The 27,175-nt window shown below is 32.5% G+C and overlaps 3 protein-coding genes across 3 annotated transcripts; 1 reads left to right on the top strand and 2 right to left on the bottom strand.

Moving 5' to 3' along the window:
• Positions 1–3,095: 3,095 nt before the first annotated feature.
• On the bottom strand, positions 3,096–5,130 carry LOC133304848 (bidirectional sugar transporter N3-like). Its single transcript, XM_061504910.1, has 6 exons — positions 4,957–5,130; positions 4,755–4,791; positions 4,426–4,636; positions 4,164–4,325; positions 3,845–3,964; positions 3,096–3,717 (listed from the first exon to the last, which is right to left on the bottom strand). The coding sequence occupies exons 1-6, from the start codon at positions 4,994–4,996 to the stop codon at positions 3,337–3,339; spliced, it is 951 nt and encodes a 316-aa protein (XP_061360894.1). The 5' UTR covers positions 4,997–5,130; the 3' UTR covers positions 3,096–3,336.
• An 11,826-nt stretch (positions 5,131–16,956) lies between these two features.
• LOC133304854 (probable protein S-acyltransferase 5) lies at positions 16,957–20,822 on the top strand. The gene is made up of 5 exons (XM_061504915.1): positions 16,957–17,077; positions 17,394–17,576; positions 18,600–18,896; positions 19,762–19,995; positions 20,226–20,822. The coding sequence occupies exons 1-5, from the start codon at positions 16,964–16,966 to the stop codon at positions 20,649–20,651; spliced, it is 1,254 nt and encodes a 417-aa protein (XP_061360899.1). The 5' UTR covers positions 16,957–16,963; the 3' UTR covers positions 20,652–20,822.
• A 3,208-nt stretch (positions 20,823–24,030) lies between these two features.
• LOC133304860 (mitochondrial import inner membrane translocase subunit TIM8-like) lies at positions 24,031–25,593 on the bottom strand. Its single transcript, XM_061504919.1, has 2 exons — positions 25,427–25,593; positions 24,031–24,534 (listed from the first exon to the last, which is right to left on the bottom strand). The coding sequence occupies exons 1-2, from the start codon at positions 25,472–25,474 to the stop codon at positions 24,346–24,348; spliced, it is 237 nt and encodes a 78-aa protein (XP_061360903.1). The 5' UTR covers positions 25,475–25,593; the 3' UTR covers positions 24,031–24,345.
• Between the last annotated feature and the right edge of the window lie 1,582 nt (positions 25,594–27,175).

The following is a 27,175-nucleotide window of genomic DNA, read 5'->3' as shown; positions in this document are numbered from 1 at the left end:
AGCTTATCACACACATCTAATCCAAGATTCATTAATTCATATATACGGTACTGTTCATCTCTACAGTACTATTTATGTACATGTCACTATTTACGTATACGACACTATTCAAAAATACGGTATCTTAAATTTTCCAAAAATATTTTCACCGTTAAAATTCTCATTTAAACACTTTTCTCAACATGAGCTAAACCTGAATCAAGCTCTAACATGCTCAATCAAACCAAATTTTCAAAATGAAAACCTAAATTCAATCTTCATAAAAACATGAAAGGAAGAGAATTTCTTACCACAATGCTCTCTAGAACAAAGGAGAGATGAGTTTCTAAGCTCCCATGGCCTCAAGCTCCATCAAAATCCATCTTTTCCATGAAATTCGAAATCTTTGGGGGAGAAGATCTCTCTCTACAGTGAACCCCACCCAGAAAAACTGGTACCAATAGATTCCTCTCAAAATTTCTCACAAGTTTGGCTTTGGAACGGAGTGATTTGAAGGTCTCTAGCTCAAGTTATCAAGGATTGAAGCTCCCTCAAGCTTTTTTTTTTCCTTTTCCTTCCCTCTTTACTCTCTGTATCGTTGCCTGGAGAAGAAGAAGAATACGAGGCTTTTAGTCAAATTTCACTTACATAGGTTAAATGAAATTTAACTGGGTAAGAGCTTATCTATCTAATCACCTCTATTCTTTGCCAAACTTTACCCAATGGACTAGAATATTTTTTCAGTCATATTTCTAACTTTACTTTCACTTTTCGGGTAACTTTGTTTACCTGCATTTTTATCCCTTAACTGTCATTTTAACTCATTTTTCACCAAAGGTGACTTTATTTCTTTTACTTCTAATTATTCTTCAATATTAAATTCACAACTACTAGTGAGGGTTATTATATTCTCCTCTTCCCAGAGTTGTTGTTTTTCCTCCAAAGTGATTAGAAAAATCCTAAAGTGTGTGTTTTATAATAGAAGATCCATAGACTTCAAAATGACGTTGCTCGCTAAGTTTTCACGAGCTGCAGCAGATACCAAAAATATTGTTTTAATATTTTGGGCATTACATGAGCTATACTTGTTTGTTGATGTGATCTTGGTCTCGTTGAAAAAATGAAAGAGATATCTACAACGTCTATGAAGAACATGAGATCCAAATCCATCATCTTGAAAATTAAAAATTGGTTGGAAGATAGCTTTGGGGAGATTTTTATTAAAAGATTGCTACTCATTTATTGCTTCAAGTCCTTCTAGCTTAATCATTGCTTCATTGCTCCATAATAGCAATTTAAACCTGAAACCAATATATTTCTAAGTCACTATCATATCAAACACGAGAAACTCCAAAATACTAACGAGCTCAGAAGTCAAGTACGAAAGTAGAGAAGAAGAGCGACCTCATCTTGCTTCTGGCGAAGCTTTTAGAAGCACTTCACTTCATAGGAGCTATAACGAAGCTATAAAAAGGCAAAGTTTTTAACCATATTCATCAATATTAAGCACATTTTGGTCCTAATAACATAGTGTGTTTAACGTCTAACAATGACGTGCTGCTTTAGCTAGCTAGGACGTGGGTTAGAAGGACAATCGTGCAAAATCCTCGAAAGTTCAACAAGAGAATCATCCTCAATGTCGAAATCTTCAAGTTCAATAACAGTTTCAAATAATGTTAATCATCTATATAATTTATGATGGAGACACAAAGTAAAATTAAGATATATACCCTCGCTTTTTTACGGCAGTAAGTGAGATAAATGGCAATGTAAATTGTCTCTATCACACAACCGAATGCATCTATGGTGATGAATTGCGTTTCTGCCGTCTTCACAAAGGCATAAAAAATCCAAAGCATTAATTGCACTGAAGACTTAACCTTTATCATACCAAGTGCAGTGCATGAACCTAAAATATGTACCATCCAAGTATTATAAAATTTGTTGTATGTAGTGGAGCATCCTAAGCTTTCTATTGATGCATTAATCAAAGGGAAATAATTATCTCATGTTGCATGAGATAATTATCTCATGCAACAGAGACAAAATAGTGGGATCCATTATTTTTCTTTTTTTTCTTTTTTCGAAAAAGTAGTGGACCCCACTATCTTATCTCTGTTGCATGAGGAAATTATCTCATGCAACATGAGATTAATAGATCCCTGAATCAAAACATCAAAATATCATGATTATAGTGGGATAAACTGTACCATTAGTTTTATTTCAGCTGAACCATCTCACACCATATTCCTACAATATATATTAATAGAGGAAGGATCCGTTTACAAACTTTTTTTTACAAATTATACTAAGTATGACGGTCATACACTCTTGATTGAAGTATGACCAGTCATACTTAGTGTAGTTTGTAACAATTTGTAAACAAATTGTTTGTGAATATAACATTCCCCGTATTAATATCCTTCCATACCCCACATGGTTACATATTTCTCTTAGTCATCTTAGGAGGCCAAGGGATACATTATTTATCTGAATTGTTTGTAGTATACAGAATTTAAATATGTGAGGATACTTAGACAAATTTTAAAAATCCCATAGCAACTCATATACCACTACAGATTTATTTATATCTTGTCAACATCTTGCAATATCTCAGTTGGGTCCATGCCATTACATTCTAGACATTATCTTGAAATATACCATTTACAAATTTACAATCCTTAACCGTTGATCTTTATCAAGAAAAATATATTCCCCACCTTTTATTTATACGGGTATTTTGGCTTGGCATATATAGGTAAAAATAATTCATACGGTGATTGCGTTATTGACTAAATCTGGTGTTATATAACTATTATTTTTATTTATTTCTGTAGGAAGAGTTACTTTTCATGGGATCAAATCGACAGCTTAACAAATCACTCCCACAATTTAGGAGGAGGGAAGAAAGGCTAAGCGCAGAGCAAAACATATAATAATTATATGCTCTAATTGATTAGATATTTGCGGCGAATTGGTCGTTTGAGTGGCTCTGTGTCGCTTTCAACTTTTTAATTTTTTTATCTCTTATTGCAATAATAAAAAAATTTATGTACCAAAAGAAAAAGAAAAAAAACAGCACAAAAAGAAGAGTCTTCATGCAGAGTCGATCAGAGCCTATAGAATATATCATCTTAGTTAGGGAAATATTTCTATGAACTTCCCTATAAATAGGGGCATAATTGATTAGCTTGAGGTAAACAAAACAGAAATTACATAAAAAGTTAACCAAAATAAGTTAAAGTGTAGGGGTTTAGATAAAAGTATCCACCCCGTTTCTTTTACAACTTCAGACGTAAATTGAACATCATACTTCTATAGAGGTTGAGGCACAACACCCTCACAATTGGTCTTCCATCAAACTTTGTTACTCTCCCTCTCCCCTGTTTCTATGTTGTTGTTGTTGTTGTTGTTGATATTAATATTGTCGTTGTTGTTGTTGATATTAATATCGTCGTTGTTGTTGAGATCAGTTTTGTCATGAGTAACTTGGTTATGAACAACTTCGTGTTGTTGCTGCAGATCTTGCTTCTCTTCCTTCTTCTCCCCAATCTCAATATCTCCTTTCTGAGGGCCCACTTCCAGTTTGTCTTCAGTCTCAATTGGAGCTATGTTTTCATTGTTGATATCCCCTTTGTGTTCTGGGAGCTTCTGATCCTGTACGGGCGTGTTATTTCTGTACATTGCATAGAGTACCATCTGAACCATTCCAAACGTTAACCCCACAATGTTCGGGAGCTGTCCAGAGAAAGAAAAAAAAAAAAAAAAAACAGAAGACAATGTTATGAATTATCCATAAAGACAAAATTGTAGGTGCTAGAAAAGAATCTCTAGCCAAATTATTATGAATATGATGGGGACTTACTGCAACATAGATATCTTTTAGAAAAACACCGTATAACAGCCACATAATTGCACTTATAGTGAGGAGAACTGAAAGAGGAAAAGGAAGGAACTCCACGCTTTTTGTTCTAATAACCACCCTCTGAAATTGAACAAAAATTAACCATGCATACATGATTAGCATATAAATATATATAATTAAATATCAATTAGGAGTTGCGGTAAAATTGTTCCTTGTAACCTGGTCATAGGATTTGAGATTTAATAACAAAGGATATGAATAATTAAACATGATTATGAAAGTTGTAACATGTGATTAATTAATTAAGATGTATACTCACCATTATGCTTAAAGGTGCTGCAAAAACACTAGTTGAAAAGACAACGCAAATCCATCCAAGAAGCTTGAGACGAGCTGGTCCTTTAGCTAGGACGTGGGTTAGGAGAACAATCGTGCAAAATCCCCCAAAGTTTAACAAGAGAATCATTCTCAATGTCGACATCTACAAGTTCAATAACAGTTTCAAATAATGTTAATCATCTATATAATTTATGATAGACACACAAAAGTAAAGGTCAGGTATATTAAAATATGTTATGTACCCTAGCTTTCCTTGGGCAGTAAGCGAGATAGATGGCAAGGTAAATTGTCTCTATCACACAACCGAATGCATTTATGGTGATAAGAAGCGTTTCTCCAGTCTTCACAAAAGCATAAAAAATCCAAAGCATTGCACTGAAGAGTGCAGCCACATATGGAATTGATTGGAACCCTTCAGTTGATTTCTTCTTACAAACTCTACGAAATGTCGGTCTGCAAAATATGCATGTGTTTATTTTTAAATTTCGATTAGTATCTAAAGATTAAATATAGTTTAAATTTCACAAATATAAATGAAAAGTAGTTTGAAAGAATAAACATTTATACTTACACTGGTGCCATAAAGCTCACGAAGGAGGCAATGTTACCTGCAGCATTCACAAGTAAGATAAGGAAGAAGAAAATTATATGAGTTCATCTTTCTGTCACCTTATAATCAAGGTCTTAAATTGAAATAACTATTGAAACTTAATAAGAGGATATATACAGTAATGAAAAGGAAGAGAATGCAAATGAAATTTCTGTGTAAATACCTAGAATCCCAAAGACGAAAACTATAGGACTGTGGGTCATGATGGTTTTGGAGTCTAACTCTCTCTCTCTCTCTGTGTCTTTGATTTTTCCCTTATGTGAAGGGGGAGAAGGAAGGTTTGAAGGGAAACTAGCTCTATATTAGTTTCAGTCTCACATGCAACTCTGCAAGACGAGTGTATAGATACCCTATATATATAGGGAGTGGCTGGCTCATGCATGGGGATTGGGGGATGCTATTTTGCATGGACATAAAACTATGAATGAGTGATGATTGCTTTCCAAGATATTGCTTTCAAAGCAACAAAAGCTAAGCGAAAATTTCTTTAATGCTTTAGGGTGAAATTTCTTATTCTATATTATTTGATGTAAATAACTTCATAAATAACATTAAAAACATTATTAATATGAAAAATGATAATGATCTATATAACTAAAATACTGAAGGGAACAGTATGCAAAAAAAAAAAAAAAAATACTCAAGGGAACAAAGAAAAATAAAATATAATAATTCATAGTCTGTCACACTTAAAAAAAATATCGAGCCAACCACCCAATATGATTGCCAAATCAATATATATTATTGCAAGTTGTAGGTACAGTGTCTTCTATAATTAATACTTGGGCCACCCAGTTACTTAACCGCACGTTACGTACCCAAAATGCTTTCTCCTTTCTTCTCGCAACCTCAAACACTTCCCTCCCTTTCCTCACGTGACTCATATCCTCATCTCCATTATTTCCATTTCTTCCCAACTTAATAAATTTAGACATTTTTTTTAAGAATTAAAATTTCTCATCATTCTCTTTTTTATTAATAATTTAACAAGAATATTGTTAATAAACAAATTCAGAATTATACTTCTGATAATTTGTAATAACTTTTTTAATAATATTTTATTTAAGGGATAAAATTGAAAACAAAAATAAAAAAGATAATAAATAATTTGATCTCCCTTTTATTTTTTTGTTGGTAATTAATATTCATTTTAATTTATATATATATATATATATATATATATATATATATATATATATATATATGTAGGATCCTTTGATACCAGTGTCAAATTTTAAATTTGACACCTCATCTGAGAGCCATTAGATCAAAAAAGATCAACGACTCTAATTTGTAAGCATGTGACACCATTAATCTTTTTTGATCTAATGGCTCTCAGATAAGGAGTCAAATTTAAAATTTGTCACTGGTGTCAAAGAATCCTACCTCATATATCATATACTTAATAGACTATAGACTATAGTGGCACTTTGATATTAACATGGCCGCCAAAGACCCCTAACCTAATCATCCCCACTATTATGAAAAGTAACCATTAGGACACCAAACTTTCAAGATTTAGAGATGAAAACACGACACGTGTAAAATGAGAGATAATCATACACTTATACTATCATTCAAAAAAATATAAAGAACTAACTCAACCCAAAATTTTAAGATGTTGGGTAAGGATCTTTTTAATAGTTTATATTATTCTCTAATATATCCCTTCATGCAAGAGCCCTTTAGGCTTGAAGTGTGAATATTATACCGACCAAATTTTTGGTTTTATCTTATGTTTATTTTAATTTCACTACAGAGCAGGGGAGATGAGGATCAAACTCTTGACCTTGTGGTTATTAAGCTCTGATACTATGTAAAGAACCAACTTAACCTAAATCCTTAAGTGTTAGATGAAGATTTTTTAATGATTTATATTATTCTTTAACACATGTACTATATATACTTATGCTTTTGCATCTATATAGCACCGATATCGATACGGGACACGTGACACAGCACGACACGATACTTCGACTTGTTAATTCTAAAAAATGTTAGGTTTCGACATGTTAGGACACGTTTTGATATTAAATATTATTTTTAATTTATGTAATGTATATTACATTTTATATTCAATAATTTAACAAAAAAATAAAATAAAACTCATAATATTCATCAATTTTCAAAGAAATATAAGATATCCCAAATATTTATATTAAACTCAATAAAATGGTAATCGTGACTAAAAATTCAACACAACGTAACCTTTGAATCTTTATTTTTTAATTTTGTAATGCGTGTTGATATTTCAGAGAGTGTCAGAAGAAAGTGTCGAACACGATATGTCAAGATTTTTAAAGTGACTCTCCTTCTTAACTTTGCAGGTTAGCGAGTAGTAATATTTTTATTTTAATTTGCTTTGTGAATGGCGAGTGATTCATATATATATAATATATCTAACCAAACTGTAGTTTGTTATTGCGCTCTATCTCACACCTTTTGACTATCACGCGTGAAACAGTGGAATTCAAAGTCCTTCGGATGATTAAACCAAGTGTCACCCTCTGATCGGATGACAATTATACGTATCCACTAGTTTGATAATATTATAGGTGAAATACACCGCCTGATTTGTTCGATAGTACAAAGGTTATTAGTTTGGATGAATATTAAATTTAAGAGAGGGGAAAAAAGTGACATTTGTGAATTGTTATTATCTTTTGCAGGACTCCTAAGTGGTAGGTGCAGAGTTTTAAAATATGGGGCATAACGAGCAAGATAACATTTTAAGATTTCGTATATCCATACTTTAGCTTAGCGTATCTTCCATGATTAGCATTAATTACGTTTCCCATGGCTTTCAATAATTTATTCACTTCTAAATTATAGGACTGAGATATTTTGGGATGACAAGGCCCAAGGTGATGATTACCGTTGTTTTTTTTTTTTGGTAAGCGATGATTAGCGTTGTTGTTCCTGCACGTACATGTACGATTCTAATATAATTCTTTGAGATTTTCTAAATTAATCTTTTAAAAATTAACTGAATTATTATATTATTCATTTAATATTTTATTATTAATTAAATTTTTTCTTAGTGGTGACATAAAATATTTAATCATTATTTATTTATTTTTTTAATAAATCTCAGGTATTCTCCACAAAGATAATTCTATTTGTAGCGAGTCCAGAATTAAGATTTCAAATCCCTCCCAGAGATGTACTGGGAGGATAAAAAACACATGCTCTTATCTTTGACTGTTTAGTTCACATACGTCAACTGAGCTATCATCTTTTTGAATTTAATGATTATCTCTTAGTTTTGAAGAATAAATTTTGTTAAAAATTAATATAATAATACACTAAGATTTAAAGAATTAGTTGAATAAATTTAAAAAAATCATATTATATTATTTAGATTTTAATTTTTAAATATACTCATTCTAGTTTTTGAAAAAAAAAATTAAATAACTTTTTTATGTTTTTTTTAAAATATTTAATTATTCTAAATTTTGAAACTTGTTTTTTTTTCCTTAAAGAACCACAAATAAACGGACGCTTATTTTTTTCATGCATGGGAACTGTAATATATGTTTTGGTGTCGTGTTTAGAGACTCAGCAATTATTGATTAACAGTCGCAATGGCTCAGCTGGCTTCAACAATGTCCCGAACTAACTCCACTTTTGAAAGTTTCAAAGTTCGAAGCTTTTACACACACTTTTTGTGGAGAAAGTGTGTTTAAAATGATGGTTAAAGCAACAAGGAACTAATCATATTTATGTTAAATGTGTTCCATGGGGTTTGTTTAGCTAGGTTGCCGGCCCATAGTGGCACCAAAAATGTATATTTTTGTTGATTGTGGTAATTTGTTGGATTGCTACTTCCTTTAGTGCATGCATGTGTTTTAATTTGTACATAAATTTGAATTCTTGACGCCAACCACTAACAATTTGTACAGGAAAGAAATGTGATCGTGCGTTTAGTGGAAGAACTGTAATTAGTCAAAGGATTTCTTCGTTTTTTGTTTTTGTTAAACATATTTTGAAAAAGTTAAAACTTTTATCTGCCCCGAAAGGGATCTTAAACAAACGCGTTGTACGTGAAATGGGTGATTTGGCAATTGGCACTAAAAAAGGGGTCCGTGTTACATAACCTGACGAACTTAATTATAATTTAAATTCATACGTGTATATAGTCATGTGGTAAAGGCGGTTTTATCAAATTTCCATCACTCGCCATGTATGATTGATTGATTATATAACTGAATAATTATTTAGAATGTTTTTTGGATTTTATTTTTGTGTGGCTTATAAAGCCAAGAACTTTGTCATGCATGATGTTTTGGTCTTTGGGGTTTCTTTCTGTGTGGCTCATCATAGGTGGACGGACACCTGGAATCAGCTCGAATTTCCTGAAAGAGTCAGCATGGGATGACTTGATTGAAATGAACATTGACCAATGCCATACTGCTAGCTAATACTCGAACTTTCGTCTTCTCTCTAGTCTTGTACCAAGAATGCGACACTCCCCGAATCTGAAAATCGAAAATTAGCTAAATTATTTGAGATACTTGTCTTTGTACGTTGACACTTGGAAAATTCTAGATAGAAATGCTGAGTAATTAATGAACAGTTGAACACACCATATATATAGAGTGGGATCAACTTCATCTATTACAGAACGCGTTATAATTGATAACTTCTGTAAAATCGGAATTTTCCAAAACCAAGAAAAATGAAAATAAGAAAAAACCATGTGATATAAAAACTTAATAATTTAAATATTGATATGAGATATAAGAACAGTAAGTTTTAACAATTAAGTATTATACAAATAGTCAAAATTAACTATTAAGTAAAAATTACATCATCATTTTAAAAAAATTATTTTAACTACATATTTACTCATTTGATACAACAAACCTTTGGCTGAATTATAAATATTTCCTTAGTTGAATTCTTTTGACAAATTATTTATTAATTAATGTGAAAAGATATATCTCGTGCATCATTCTCATACTCGATTCATACAAAAAGCAACACATATCTACTATGTGTTCTGCTCTGCAAGACATTCATCCCTCCCATACGCATTCAATTCTTGCACTTCCTCATGCACGTCTTGCATACAAGACGCCTGATAGGGGGTGTTTGATAAATTGTGTATGAGAATATATATTAGTAATTTGAACGCACACTTTTAGGTTATGTAGCACCGATATCGACATGTGACACGATACGACACGACACTCTGACATGTTAATTCTAAAAAATGTTAGATTTCGATAAGTTAGGACACGTTTTGATATTAAATAATATTTTTAATTTATGTAGTGTATATTATATTTAATATTCAATAATTTAACAAAAAAATGAATCTAAACTTATAATATTCATAAATTTTGCAAAGAAATATAAGATATTCCAAATATTTATATTAAACTCAATAAAATGATAATCGTAATATAACGAATCTAATAATTGGAACTAAAAATTTAACGCAACGCAACCTTTGAATCTTTTTTTGAATTTTTATAACGCGTGTTAGAGTGTCGGTAGTGTCGGAGTGTCTGAGAGTGTCGAGAAGTACTGTGGGACACGACACGTCAGGATTTTTTAAGTGTCGGTGCTTCGTAGCTTTTAGGATGTTCATCTTTTCACACTAAATGTAAATTATTTGCCAAAAAAAAAAATTAAATATGTGAATTGTCACACAATTTGACTTAGTTGGGTAAAAAGTCCAAACCTTTTCCCCCAACGAATTGCTGTCTATTTAATTAATTGATCAGTCCCTACTTTATTCTTGATTTTCTCATTGAAATTTGTCTTGAACTGTGCTTCTGTTCTCACAACCAAGAAACAGAGTACGGGATTTAAATCACCTGATAATTTTGGTTTTGGGTAGATGTTAATTACTATATATTATGGGGTTGGCTGTTGTAGAAAACAACAGATATCCGATATCGTCATGGTTCCGAATTATCTATGTTTCCGCAATGATGGGAGGGGGGATCACCTGTAGACAAGCTGGGGAAAATTGACATGAAGCTCATCTCAATTTCAACCATGGAAATCCTTTTCAGTCAATTAATTAAGTGCAACTTTTATCAACAACTTAAACTAGTACCCATTATCGCTCCCATATATAAGAAATCAAATAATTTAAAAAATATCTGCTAGCTAAGCTAACTTGATGTCATGTAAACCAACCTTATTGCTAATCAAAGAGTATGTGTTTAGCTGCAACTAGAGTACTTTGAACAATGTCAGAAATTCAACGAATCGGGGATGTGCCTCCCAAACTGCCAATAAATGTGTTACGCGATCTAATAATTAAAACATAAAGTGTTAAAAAATATTTAAAGGTATGTAAGTAGCATTTATCTTACTAAATATGCCAAGATGGGGATAGTCATCATAGAAAGAATAACGAGGGTTTTGTTTAGTACTATATTGGAGTTAGCTAGGTACCTCTGGAATGAGTAAATATGTGGGGTTGTTGGAAAGAGATTGGTGGTAGCATTAATTATCGAATTTGAGCCCATGAATCAGATTACTTTGGCATAAGGTTAAGGCAATTTACCATCTCCACTAATTCTTCTACTTGAAACCAATTCATTTAAGCGCAAGGCCATATGACACATCATTTTCGATCTTGGCCACATAACAAGAGATTGCAGGCTGCAATTGTGGACTCTTTGGTTCTTAAAGATAGCCTCTTCTTAATGTTCACAGTTCACTTTATAACAGTCACAGTCAGAGGGAATTCATTAATTCATTCATGTCCCTCGAACCTGTCCTGCCATGTTCACATACAAATGAAATAGATCTTATCTTGTCCCCGACGAGGCTTTGGGAGCAAAATTATTGATGACAAAGATAACTCTAAAATCCAAATACAATGAAGTCCACATACATTCCTTGCATACGTGGCCAGCCTTGAAAATTCAAAAAAAATAAATACTCAATAGAACATTTAGATTTCTTGCATAATAATGGCAACGTGTGAATCCAGACATTTTCAATTATGGAATTGCACGTATCAATATGACAAATTTTAAATAGTGTTGTGTTCTTTCAAGAATTGCTTTCCAAACTGTTCTTTTCATCAATCAGATTTAGGTAGCGATCATGATACAACAATACTTCCATTTTATTTTCAACTTTTTTATATAGATTTAGTATCCATAGCAACGAGAGAGTGACCATTTTACCACACCTTGCAAAAAAATTTACAAGACTGTCACGCCAACAATAAATTTTGTCAAAATGTCACGCGGCATATTTCGCTATACTGTGTAGCGAAACATGTTTGCATATAATTCGCTACACAGTGTAGCGAAATATGTCATGTCAGGCTGCACAGTCAGCAAAAATGACACGTGTCAAGCAGGTAGAAATTCGCTACAATGTGTAGCGAATTATGCTTGAATTCTGCCTGCTTGACACGTGTCATTTTTGCTGACTGTGCAGCCTGACATGGCATATTTCGCTACACTGTGTAGCGAATTATATGCAAACATATTTCGCTACACAGTGTCACGAAATATGCCGCGTGACATTTTGGCAAAATTTACTGTTGGCGTGACAGTCCGATAATTTTTTTGCCACACGTGACAAAATGATCACTGTTCCCGAAGCAACAAACAACAACAAAAAATGTGTGTGGGTAGTTCATGTAGGTGATGATTCCAAGATTTCGTTGTTTCTCAATGAGCACATTGGGCCTTTTTGCATTTCATGCTCAGGCCGACCTCGTTCTATATATCCACACCTGATGGCCCTGTTGACCCAAACTACAAAAACAAAAATAGTAAAACGAACATAAGTTGATATGAAAAATACATTAAAAAGATTATGATTTAATAGTACCAACATCCTTTGAATTTTAAAATCTTTTCAAAGATATATTTATAATTTTAACTGTTGAATTAAACAAATGATGAAACCTGTGTTTAGAAAGAAAAAAAATTAAACAGAAGAGATATATGTATTACGAAATCGTAAACAATAAATTAATATAGTACTTAAAATTAAAAGGAAATTTGTGCTGAGATCGAAGTTTGTTGAGGAAAAAAAATCAAAAAGACAGAAGTCGTAGTTAGGACTTTGATTAGCAAATAAAACATACGTTTAGACACCAAAAAAAATAAAAAATACATACGTTTAAAATGATCATTGTGTTAGGAATTATTAAGATATATAGAATTAATTTGATTAGAAATAATTTTTCATGTAAGGAACTCATTATAAAAAATTATAAATTGATATATATATATGGGATAGGTTATTGTGCCTACTCCTATTTTACCTACTTTTGCCTACCCCTTTCGTTACCGTTCGATTACCATCTCATCCAACAATCCATATTTGTGATATAAAATAAACTTTTTTTTCCCTTTCTTTCTTCTCACTTTCTCCCATACCCTTTTTCTCTTCTCCGCTTCCTCTCTTCCTCTGCCATATACCTATTTTGTTCCCTTTATCGTTAATCTCTGCCCAAGTGAACGGGAAGCATTTGAAATCATTACCACAACATTTGAAATCATCGCCAATATACATTAGTCTCTGTTTTTATTATTGTAATATAAATTTTCTCCTTCTGAATAAGTTTCTATCAAACTACCAGTGTCAATGGATTGAAAAATCACAACAAATTTTTAGATATGAAGAACAACATAAACTTTATAAATTAATAAGATTGAATCGATGACTAACAAAGAAGTTTTAATGTGATTCAAAAGATCTGTGCAGAGTTGGAAAAGATTCAAAATAAATAAAAAATTAAAGAATAAAAAAATTGATATTGGAAAAATCCGGAAAGAGGGTTAATTGGTGCCATTCCAGCAATTATGTTGATACGGATAGCCAATTAATTATTAGAAATTAAGAGAATCTATCATGTGGAAGAACAGATCGACATATTGAAGCAGAGACAAGGAGGATTCTGTGAACAGATCGACCGTCGCTTTGAATCACATCAAAACTTCTTTGTTAGTCATCGATTCAATCGTATTATTTTATAAAGATTAAAAATATCCTTAGAATCGAATAGTTTGTCAGGAGATTGAGGTCCACGGCGGCAGAAGGGAAAAAAATTAGGTATGGTGTAGAGGAAGAGAGAAAGGAGAGGAGAGAGAAAGGGTATGGGAGAAAGTGAGAAGAAAGAAAGAGAAAAAAAAGGTTTATTTTATATCACAAATATAGATCGTTGGATGAGATGGTAATCGAACGATAACGAAAGTGGTAGGCAAAAGTAGGTAAAATAGAAGTAGGCACAATGGAATGTCTTAAAAATGAGTATAACTATATTTTTTATTTGAGTATAACTTACATTATCACCTTATATATAATATAAAAAATGAGTTGCAATTTCAAATGCTTCTCACTATTTTATTGAAATAATTTTTAAGATCTAAAATTCTAGATTCTATAATTCCAATGATTTAATAAAAATAATTTTTATATTTGTTTTATAAAATAATAAACTAGAAAAACAAAACAAAAGAATCAATAGACATCTAAAGCGGGGGAAGAGGAATTTTTTTATTTTATTTTTTTGGAAGAGGATTTTTTTGACATAAGTGAACGGAAAGGGACTCTTTATATAGAAAAATACGGGGGAAAGGAAAAAGGGGTAACTAGGACTAAAATTTAAAAAGAAAAATTAATTTTTTTAGGATTTTATGAGAAAAAGCATGGGTAATGACTTTTATTATTTCCTCTTCTATTCTCTTTTTTTTTTTTTTTTGGTGTGGACTATTCTCTTTTTTAATTTCTTTCTTATTATCACTTTTTTATTTTTTTTATTTTTATTTTTATTTTCTTGATTTACAAAATCCTAGGCAAAAAATTGGATATCCAAACTATATATATATATATATATATTAAATTTAATATAATAACACCTTTAGACATTATTTTAAATATTAAAAAGGTTAGTATTTAATTCTTACCATAAATAATTTAATATTAATTTTTTATTGAATCAAACAAACCCAAATATATTATGGGAAATGATGTTCTTCTTCAGCAGTAAAAAGGAATAGTATTCCTATAGATAGTAAAATTGGATGGGTCCGATGTCATACTTTCTCTCTCATCTTAATCTCTTTCTTCTCTCTTACTTTTTTCTATACGCAGGACTAAAACACTGTTTTACTACAAAAGGAGAATAGTATTTTCCATATATTATATTTGAAACCATATCTTTAGTAGGTCAAAAAGAATAGCATGAGAAACATTTCATAATCTAAGGGACGTTTGGTATAAGAGATATTTTTTTTATCGAAAAAAAAAGATTGTTGAGGATTTGGTAGGAATTTTTTTATCTCAAATAAGTTACAAAAAAATGTTTGGTTGGCTAAAATTTTGCCGGAAAAGTTGGGCTAATTTTACTTATGCTATATTTGGTTGATGGTAAAATATTGATAAAAATGTGAATGGAAATTATCAAAATACCCTTAATTTTTTGAATATAAAAAGTGAATCATCATCAAATGTTGTTTTTTTTAGGGAAAATTGAATCAAATGTTACTTTTTCAGAATCCAAAGACCAAGGAAAAAAATTACCAAAGGTTGGGTGGGAAATTTTTTTGCCTTTGTGTAGTTCAAGAGTGGTTTACTAGGAAAAAAATTGTTGATATTTTGTTCATAATACTCATAACAAACATGATAAATAAATATTTTTTACCCGAGTTTCCCATCTTTCCATACCAAATACTCATACCAAACCCGCCAAGGGACTTGTGAAAATTTACTTGATTGAATATTAAGGAAAATGAAGAATGAATTAATGTACACTATCAGCCAACGTGGCTTTATATACAACAGCGAAAGGAAAAGAAAATATGCTAACTCAACAAGCTAAATACTAACAGAAGAAAAGGTAACAAGCTATCACTTACAATTGAATAACTTATTTGCTAACCACCTTAACAACTTCAAGAATTAGTGAAAATCACATGCATAAATTAGCTGAAGTTACTGCATCTTGAACAACTGTATCAGAAAAACCCAAGTGAGAGGCAAGGTCAAGGAAGGAAGGAGGGTGAAGGGCTTTAGTAAACACGTCTGCGAGTTGCATGGAAGAGGCTAAAGGCAGCAAGTGCAATAGTCCAGCTTGGATTTTCTCACAAGTTATGTGACACTCAAAAAGCTCAATATGCTTGGATCCTTCATGGAAGACGGGGTTATGAGCCAGGTAAATGGCGGATTGATTATCACAATAAACGGAGGTAGGGCGAGAGAATGGAATTTGTAAATCATGAAGAAGATAACAATAATCAATGACATTCGTTCAAAAAGCTTCAACCATCAAAATGCTAAATATAAGTAAGTAAATAAATAAATGAAAAATGTTTATGGTCCAATTTCTATGGCTGATGCTGATGGTGTGACGACAACGGCTAATTTTGGTTGAATGAGGGGGGAGGGCGAGGATGGGGAGAGGTTGCGATGGTGGGTTACATGGAAAAGGGTAGACGAGGGAAGAAAAAAATAGAAAAAGTTTAATTTAATACATCATCTCTTATCAGGTTTAATCTCACCCCTTTAGACTTGATTAAGTACATCACTTTTGATGTATTAAAGTATCATACTGTATAAACATATACTATATCAAACCTTATACATCAAATCAAACAGGTGCTAATACATTATACTTATTTTAAAATTTAAGAAAACAAATAAATGTTAATCTATTCATCAAATATGCATAATTCTTTCTTCAACTTATATAACAATATTCTATTTCATACCTCGTAAATGAGAATCATTTTATACTTAAAATATTCATTGGAATCGGTCAGAAAGTCTTTAAAACCCGCACAATTATAACTCAAAATTAATTAGGTCAGATTTGAGTTTTAAAAATTAAATTTGGCATGCTGTATTAATTAAACAAATATATTTAATTAATTAATTAATTAAAAATATATTTTATTTGACTTGACCACAGTTTTTTTTTTTTTTTTTTCTAGAGTTTAATCGTCCGGCCGTTCAACAATAACACAGAATCTGCCAAAGTGAACAAAAACAACCTAACACCGAAGCTGAACCATTCCTTTTGACTTTTGCAATAATTTTTTTATATTTTATTCTGTAACTTTAAAAAAAAAAAAAAAAAAAAGAGAGAGAGAGAGAAAAAGCCGTCTTTCCCTTTGACATATAGTTGTTTTGTCTTTATAGTTATTTTGATTGTTCATTCACATAACAAGTCTAAAGCAATGGACGCAGTGCAGCCTCCGGCGCCGGCGCCGGCGAAAAATGACTGTGACGGTGCCGGAGATACTGGTGGTCCTTCGCTGGTCAGAACATACCGCGCTTGGAAAGGAAATAATGTAAGTTAACAATAATATCAATGTTCACTTTTGAACTCAATTACCCTTCTGGAGTTTCTTCTACATGTGTTCAATTCTGAACTTTTGTTTCTGCATGTGACTGTTTCTGGGTTGTTATAGTTAATAGTTATCTTGGGGTTCTAACTTAGCTTTATATATCAGCTAGATATTGAGTTATATTATTCCTCTTCTTGCACAATCATTTTATACATGTCTATATTGGAACTTGAATGCATTTTTTGTGTCAAGTTTTTGTATTGTTTTGATGCAGTGTTCTGTTGTATATTGAATTCGTGGATTTTTCTCTTTTTTTCAGGAATTTTTTCTTCAAGGGAGGCTTATATTTGGACCTGATGTGAAATCTATATTTATGACAATATTTCTTATAGTTGCCCCTGTTGCTGTTTTCTGTGCTTTAGTGGCTAGGAAACTGTTGGATGATTTTCCTCATCACTCGGGATATTCGATACTGATCGTAGTTATTGTTCACACAATGTTTGTAAGTAATTTTTATTCGTAAAAAATTTAGCCTCATTCATGAATTGATGATACCATGATTTGTTTTAATATGCTCAGCCATTGCTCTTGTCCCCTAATATTATGTTCTAGTAATCATAATATTCTCCTTTTATATGTGAATCACTATGGCTATCATGCTTCAAGATACATATAGATAAAGTGGCCACCTTGCACAATCGCAAAATTTCACATTATTCTGAGTTCTGATAGCTTGCATATTTTGCTCTATATAAGTTACTTTTCTAGAGATTATATCTTGATGCTGCTAAGATTCCTAAATGATTTCAAGAACCATATGGATTTCTTATGTTAAAAAACATGCTGCCAGCCTGTGACACAAATGCCAATTGGAGACAGAATTTGGTATTGATTTGTGGGGGAAGAGAGAAGGAGGGTGGGAATTGAAGGGAGAAGGAATGGGAAGAGGGAGCCAGGGAGGATCTCTTTGAAGTGGAGCAGAATGTCTTAGGTTCTGATATAATAATCAGATTAAAATCTTGTGTATTGCTTTCTAAACTAGCCATACAAGAAAGTTATCTGAACACTAGAATTTAGTTTTCATACAGAAGTTTTTCGTAGTTGAATAAAGTTATAATCACTTATTTGCAGCTCTGATACGTTCATTGTCATACAAATTCTAGAGGGCCATTGATTATTTTTTATTCTTGTCATACTAAAAATGAACAGAACAAGAGGGTGAGCCTGGAATAGTGGTAAAATTGATTCTTTGTGACTGGAAGATTAGGGGTTCAAATTCGAGAAACAGTCTCTTTGCAAATATGCAAAGGTAAAGCTGCATACAATGATTGCCCTCATCCCTACTCTCGCTAGTCAGGATTTAATGCGACGTGGTTTTTATACTAAAACTAACAGAACTTGATGCTTAAATATATGATTTCAAAGTCGGGTATAGATTACTTTTTCAAATAAGTTATTTAAATCTGTTAGAACCAATGTTTCTCATTCACCTCTGTAATCTTAAAGTCTGAAAACGTATTCCCAGGTTCTGATCACCCTTGTACTGACATCAGGAAGAGATCCGGGTATAGTGCCTCGTAATGCTTATCCTCCATTGCCAGATGATTATGATCGCAGCACCGAAATCAACAATGAACAAAGCTCACGGCTACATTTGCCACGAGCAAAGGAAGTAATTGTCAATGGAATATCTGTGAAAATCAAATATTGTGATACCTGTATGCTGTATAGACCTCCCCGCAGTTCTCATTGTTCAGTATGTGACAACTGCGTGGAGCGATTTGATCATCACTGCCCATGGCTGGGTCAGTGCATTGGATTGGTAATGGTCATTCTTTAATATAGCATTAGTATTATATATCCCAATTTCAAAGTGATGGTATTCAAAAGGCACCATCTGAGTCTTTTTTTATCATCATATTATGATTTAGAAGAGCAATTTTTTTTTGCTTTCCTTTTAATTTGTCGTCTGTTTTCTGTTTTACAGTACAACAATTGCATAAAATCTTCTTTTTGCGCAATTATGAAATCCCCAAACAAATAAATTTAGTGGGATATATAAACTCTCAATTCACTGTGTTCAAATGCTTGCACTCTCCTACAAATTAGAAATAGATTTCAATATAATCAAAATTACTATTGAAAGGGGGTAGGCACTAGGCGCTGGCATGTCTATACAGATTATACTGCTTTTAGAGACTATACTACCTGTACATATCTTTAATACTTGGTGGCAGAAAACTTAGAATTTCGGTAGTCTGTTGAGGGAAAGCATTATGTAGTTCTTAAAATTAAATGTTGGTTGAAACAACAGAAATTGCGTCAAAAATAGGGATAGGAATGGCTCATATATAGAATAGAATCATACCTTGAGCTCCCTCTGTGGATATTTGAATAAGTTTTGTTGGTCTGTTGAAATTCTTAGTATTTGTTTCATTGTTTGTATGATGATCATATGAATACATTTTTTCCTTGTATACATAAACAAATTCTCAATGGTGGATTCTTTGCATGAATATTAGTATTCTCTGCTTTCATGCCCAAATGTCACCTTCCAATGACACAAGCGCAAGGACAAACAGTCAAACACAATTAATAACAAACAATTATATTTTTAGTAGCTATGATGATGAAGTTGCTTAGTCAGAACATTTTTTTGACTCTCTGCTTATATGTACCTGGCGCAGCGAAATTACCGGTTCTACTACATGTTTGTTTTCTCTGCTACCCTTCTTTGCTTATATGTTCATGGCTTCTGCTGGGTCTACATTAAGAAGATCATGGACTCGGAGGAGATATCAATTTGGAAAGCAATGATAAAAACCCCAGCTTCTATTGCACTAATAATATACACTTTCATTTCTGTCTGGTTTGTTGGTGGCCTCACCGCTTTCCATACGTATCTAATCAGCACAAACCAGGTTTGAACACCACTTTACTTTTAATCCCTTTAAACCTTAAATCTGACCCTACTTTTTTTTTTACTAATCCTGGTTGTTTGCAATCACCCCTGCATTCTAGATTAGAACTTTAGTGTAGAATAAACTGCTAAATATAAGGATAGGTATATTTCATCTAGTAACACTTATGTGCATTTCTAATTTGGTTTTCTTACATACTTTAATGATAATTCTTATTGTTTTATGTGCAGTCTACTTATGAAAATTTTAGATACCGGTACAATAGACAAGCCAACCCTTATAACAAAGGGGTAGTTGAGAACTTTAAAGAGATCTTCTGCTCTGTCATTCCTCCATCCAAGATCAATTTCAGGTCTAAGGTTCCAATCCCAAAGGAACCACTAGATTCATCTCGAAGAAAGGGTAGTCCTATGATGAGAAAAACAGCAGACAACCAAGTTCACAATGAGGTTGAGGAGGAGGAGAGTGATTATAATAAAGAGAGGTTTATCAATGATGAGGAACTTGGCAAGGGTAATGGATTAGCTGATATGTCAGTGGATTTAAGCAGGGTACATCACAAGGAAGGGGGAGAGACACAAGTTGCTTCATTTCATAGACACTCGTGGGAAGGAACCGGCGGAAAGTGGGACATAGCTTCATTTCATAGTCTATAAAAGTGACTCCATAATTTCAAAAAATTTAAAAGATGTAAATTGAAATTACAAAAAAAATTGGAATATTTTCTCAGTAGGGGGAAAAAGCTAGAAAAGTAGATGAGGAAAAAGTGATGTATTTAATAGGATGTATTATGCACACTCTTTTATGGTTAATGATATATGAGTCTCACTCCTTTCCTACATGGCCAAAAAGAGACGCTAAGCATCATAACATAATTGAGTCACTGAAAATTACAGCTACACCCATTCATGCAAATACATTAATCAATTGCATTTCCATGATATGAGTGAAAGGAGATGAGGCCTCACTTGGCAAACTAAAGTGATTGCTCTTTTAGGATAAATTATTTTGGAACTCGTTTCTTTTCTTCTTTGGATTTTTTCATAGGTTAATTAATCACACCTTGCCAGCTGAGTCCATGTTATCATGGTTACCTTTTATAGGTGCAGCACCTCAACAAGCAGAGAAACAGAGAACTGGTAGAAAGAAACTAAAAACTATTCTTAATTATTCTTCTGATACCCATTTCAAATTACAACATATCTATTTATAACTATCACCTATATGCAGTGTATTATTGTATTAGCAGCAACTTCCTAATCTCTTTTGTGACAACCAACCTGTAAACTATTCCCTAACCATTCTAACTAACTTGTAAGGGTTCCTATTATCGTATCATTACCCTTTCCTGTTTCTTCTTTTCCAATTGGATCCTCAACAGCTGTCACAGTCACAGCAGCACCTTTAGCTATATATCATTCGGATCGTAGGGAACCATTGTGCTCAGTGTCACAAAGTCAATGACATGTCCGTTTAGTTACTGCTGCTTTACTGCCTCATCCCATGCCGGCGGTGCCGCTGTCTTGGCATTTCTATATATGAAATAGATCACCATCTGAGTTATTCCAAACAGAAATACAAGCGTATTTGGGAGCTTCATCATCCAAATGCAAATATTAAATCATTTTTTTTTCTTAATCAAATTATATTTTTTGGTAGGTCAAATATTTAGTTATTATTCTATTTTCTTCGATCCAAGAAAAAAGATAAAGGAATCCAATTGAATTTTTATTTATTTATTTTTGAATTAACTCAACCCTAATTATCGGTTAGGATAATGGGAAAGGATATATTTACCACCAAAAAAATTTACAACCTTTACAACCAACCTAATCACCGTAGATTTTCGTCAATCTAACGGTTATAATTTATTAGAAATTATTGGGTCGCATTTATTAATTAATTATTAATTTCAATAAATGATAACCGTTAAATTGACGGAAATCAACGATGATTAGATTGATTGTAAAGATGGTAAACTTCTTTGGTTGTAAGTATATCCTGCCCCTAAGATAATTGCCTTCCAAATTGAATTGCTTTACATAAGCTTGTTCTTATTAAATAATAATGCATTAGAATATGGGCCCACGTTGATTCTTGTCATGGGATTTCAACATTAATGGATCACGCACACATTTAATTTCGTTATAATTAACTTCACATTATCTCTTATAAAGCATAACGAAAATTAAAGTCGCATATCATCCCATACATGACATATGCAAAAGTCAGCGCGCTCTTGCCACATGTCATGCTCTGCGATATGCGTATTACGCTCATGCATGTTTAAGTTGTGTATGCCCTCATGCGCGACTTGCAGAGCAGGATAAATAGCCTGCACCAGTTTTTACATACGTTGTGCATAGGGATAATGCACAACATGAACTAGGATTGCCGTAATGCACATCTTTTTTGTGTTTGATTGGTAAATAGTTCATCAAAAGACTTAAATCGGTAAATATTTTGGAAATTCACATTAAAATGGTAAAAAAAAAGCCTTAATATGAATATGGACAACACGAGAATAACTTTTTTGGGTAAAGATTATTATTGTTGTTGTTATGGCTTCTTTACTTTTATTTTTTATACATTTATTATTTATTGTAATCCGGCCCTATCTCATTAAAAAGGTAAAGGTTAATAAATTCTAATGGCAATGTGTGTCATGCTACAAATTATGAGAATGCTGCATGATTCTGGCATGCCGTGTTTGTCTCCTTACTAAACGTTTGACCTCCACATCGCGCATAGCTCATAACAAGCAGTAAAATAAAAGCCACATCCCTCCGTTTCAACAAACCCCCATTCAAGTCCATGTTTTTTTTAAGGTAATTGGCTAGTGCAATAGAATACCGATTCTTGAAGGGGTAAAAAAAACGAAAACAAAATGCCGATATTCAGATGCTGGAAATGTATTGTGGAATTCATGGAATTCCTCTTCCAAACTTCTTGTCCTTCTTCCTCTCCTCCTCCACCAGTGGAATTGTGCAATGATATTCTCTTCGAAATCTTTCTACGTCTCCCTCCAGAAGTGCTCCCACGTTTCAGTATCCTAAACAAGCAATCCCATGAGATAATCAACAGCCCACTATTCCAAATAACGTACTGGACACAGAAGCTTCGTCTCCCTCGCCTTTATGCTATGGTGTATTACCAACGTAAGTTGACCAATCGCATTGGTTTTGCCTTAACCATCAAGGAGTATGGTCAAAGGTTGGACAAGAATGAGTTCCATAAATATGCACCGGTCCCTCACTTTCGTTTCCCTTCCAGTTCCTACACTAGGCTCCTCCAATGGGCTGAGTCCATGCTTCAGTACTACGAGAAGGGACCGAATGCTGATAAGATTCTAAGCAGACGAGTAGCCAAAGCCACGGAGATGGGGAACGAACAAAATTGCAATTCGAGCGATAGGATGTAAAGCTTTATTTTTTTTGGGCCTTCAAGGTAGGAAGAGAAAGTATTTAATTGCTTAGGTTGATAATTGTAGTTCAAGATTAAGAAGTTTCACTCGTGTACATATTCAATTTACCATTCTGATTAAACTGCCATACATTATGAAGATTCACAAAAGTCAACAATAAAAAATGGGATATATTTTTCTTATGTTGTAGGAAAGAAATTATTTCATGTTGTAGAAATAAAAGTATAAATAAGACCCACAAGTAAGAGGAGAGAAAAAAAAGTGACGAAACTCAACTCCTTTTTGTGTGAATAGAAAAATTGTTTATCTCATATAAAATGATATAAACATAACCCATAAAAAATTTGTCCAGAAAATAGGAAATAAATTTCATTATATATGCAAATAGTAGTTCCCTCATATTACTAATTGTAACAAATAACAGCTTTAAAATAAACTCACCTTGCGCGAATTATCTCCCCATCCCCCAAAGAAAATATTAATAAATTTAACACCATTTTTTAATGAATTGCATGATGCCTCCAGCGGGACCCATGCTAAGATGACAATGTATTGTAACACTATCATAGAATTCCGTTTGTCTTTTAAAATGGGGGGAAACACACATTTAGAAATAACATTTTTCGCACATGAATAAATTGTTTTTGCTTGCTAGACAATTTAAAATTGCAAACCGCTTCCGATCCACCCACTCTACAGTCACACAAGCTATAAGTTATTCACCATAGGAACTAAGTTTTTTTTCCTGTAAATTTCAGGAATGTCAAAAAGCAAAGTAAATATTCTAACACAACAGTTTCAAAAAAAATAAATTAATCCGAAATATTGCTAAATAATATATGATGCTCTATGGTTGATGATTGTGCAAAAAGAGAAGTTGAAGACTAGTTTTGTAAAATGAGAAGAATATCGATGGCCTTAGATCTTCATTGCATACTCTGAAACCTTTTCATGACAAGCATGCTCATCTCCATGTACCGCTGTGCACAGTTTGAAAGACACGAAGATTCACTGGAACTGAACTTATTCCCAGGTGTACCCGTGATGCATTTGTCCCAACATTCACTTGTCACCTTTGCCACCATTTCATTAACCACGGCCCTTTGCTGTTCTTCCTGCATTTGGATGGCAAAGTTACGGTTATATTGCTTTACTGGGGTATGGACACAAAATTTTATTTATATTGAATGCAAAAGACTGCCATAGAAACAAGGCAATGCCTATTTATAATCCGTAGTACATCCTGGAGTAACATTTTAAGGCTCCAAGCAATAATAATAAATGATTATGGTCAAGTATATATCTAAATTCAAACAATGATTTGTTTAAAAGTTTCCTCATGGTCAAGTATACGTACAACAATAGCTAAGATAAAAAAAAAAACAGAACGGATAGAAGATGTAGCTAATAAATAGAAAATTTGTAAGCTATCTTCTGATTTGCGTAGACTCAAGATTTTTAGGCTATGATGATGGGTAAAGTTAAGGTCCAACCAACTGAAAATATAGTCAAACATAATAATCCACACAAAAGCCATAATCTAAAAAGGAAAATCACCAGCAGCTGAAGTGCAGCTAATCACCGTTACCTTCCTAAATTCTGAAAACTAATGAATGAATATATAGCACTGCAGTGATATCTTAAACCTAGCGCCAATCGTGAAGCATGTTTCCACTAATTAATATAATAATCTGAGCGTTGTTTTGCACTTCGCATGACAACTCAGATTTTTTTTTTATTTTATATATATATCTATAACAGCAGAATCAACCTTCACTATCCAGCAATTCATAGCTTGTTTCGGGATTGAGGTACCAAGAAAACAGACGAAGAAGAAAGCAGGGTATGTGTCAAAAGCACGTTTTCATAGATATAAACACAGTATACTTACAAGATGCTCAAAGATAAGTAAAAACGAATAGAAACAGGAATCTAGGAAATTCAACCACCACTATCCATCAGCAAAAGCAACCAAAATCAATCAGAGAACGAAGAAATCAACATTACCGAGTAGAATCTCTGCATTTCGGCTGAATTAAGGTCTGAAAGATCCATGGAGAAAATTAGAAGGCGAGAAGTGTGGGATCCCCAAAATTGAAATCTATAACGATTCTCACAAAAACCCTAATGCCACAGTTCCAAGCGAAACAATTGACGCGACAAAACCTAAAACCTAAAACGCTAAAACCTTAGGACCGCCAAAACGAGGGGAAGTAAGATAAACCAAATACGATGGCCCATTAAGCCGAACTCACAATTTTAAAGGCCCAAGCCTAATAACGAGTTATATTGGGCCCAACCATACCAAGACAAACGCTTTCTGGGCCGTGGACCATTAATGATGCTCTTAAAAAAATAAAAGAGAAGATTTGATTACTCAATAAATTAATTATCTATATGAAAATTTGGACTCTAATTATTTAATTAATTATGTATCTCTCTCTTCATTAATATCGATAAATTATAATTGGACTCTAATTATTTAATGCAGAAGAGAGAGTTACATACTTACATACAAAAATTTCATATGACAATGTGATGTGAATTTTTAACATAAAAAGATACACTCCTAAAAAAGATAGATGAATCCAAACTCATACCGAGTTACTTAAAAAACTATAAATACACTTTTTTTTTGTACATAAAAATTTAAGTGGGGTTAGATACTGATATCCCACTAGGGTTAGGGAAGAACCTAACCTCTTTGAAAATTTCAAAAAGAAATTGCATACCACCCACTAAAAAAGTTATCACATCGGCCAGCGGAGTTCGAATCCACGTCTTTGTGGGGGTGTGGGCCCAACCCTTAGCCAACTATGCCTACCTTTGCTGGCAAAATTATAAATACTTTATGTTTAAAAAATATTGACTTTTTTTCTTTACATTTACTTGACTATTGTCTCCTACTATATATACTAAGTGCCTGTTTGGATCCTCTCTTTTTTTAACTTTTTTTCTCCTTATAAGTAGAAGCTAGCTCAAACAGGTTTTTACAAAAACTCTTATAATAAAAATAGTTTTTTTTAATAATGAAGAAAAAAGCCAAAAGACAAAAGCTTCTAGGAGGAGTTTTTTTTAAACTTTTATTAGTTTTTCTTGAAATGAGATTTGAGCTTTTAAGAAAATTTTAAGCAAAAATTTTTATGTAATCACCAGATAATTTTTAATTTTTTTTTAAGCTCTTTTTTTTAACTTTAACTTAAAAGTAACTTTTAATTTTAAAAAAGAGAATTTATACCGGCTCTAAAGAAAATAAAAATAAAGGGATATGTATATTCAAAATGCTTATATTAATAAGATTAATTTCGATTATAAAGTCATATTATATATAGTCCATGATTGCATAAATAGTTATAATTAATACCTCACAACGAATAATTTATTAACATTTTGAACATTCTTGATTCTTCAATGATTATATATTGTCAGCCGTATTGAACTTTGAACTCCTTCCTTGGGTTTATATTGCATTGTGATAAATTGATACACTATAACGAAGCAATTTTCTTTAAGTAAATAATGTAAATATTAATTTAATAAAAAATAGGTCCAACAATATCAAACTTTAGATTCGGAGTTCGAACCTTCTTATGGGCCTATAAAATGATTGCATTCTCAATTAACAGAATTCACAAAGTTTCTTATGCGTTAAGCATAACTTGCATTTCCTTATGTATTTTTTGGTAAGCAAGGCACAGCAAACTTTGGCAAAGAAGGAAAATATGACACATGATTGGTAGGAGGCTCCACGCACAC

This window comes from Gastrolobium bilobum, unplaced genomic scaffold (genome assembly GCF_033153095.1).
Source record: "Gastrolobium bilobum isolate Gb01-03AN ecotype WA unplaced genomic scaffold, APGP_CSIRO_Gbil_v1 utg5625, whole genome shotgun sequence".
NCBI classification, from domain to species: Eukaryota; Viridiplantae; Streptophyta; class Magnoliopsida; order Fabales; family Fabaceae; genus Gastrolobium; species Gastrolobium bilobum.
This window is presented reverse-complemented; position numbering and strand designations above follow the sequence as displayed.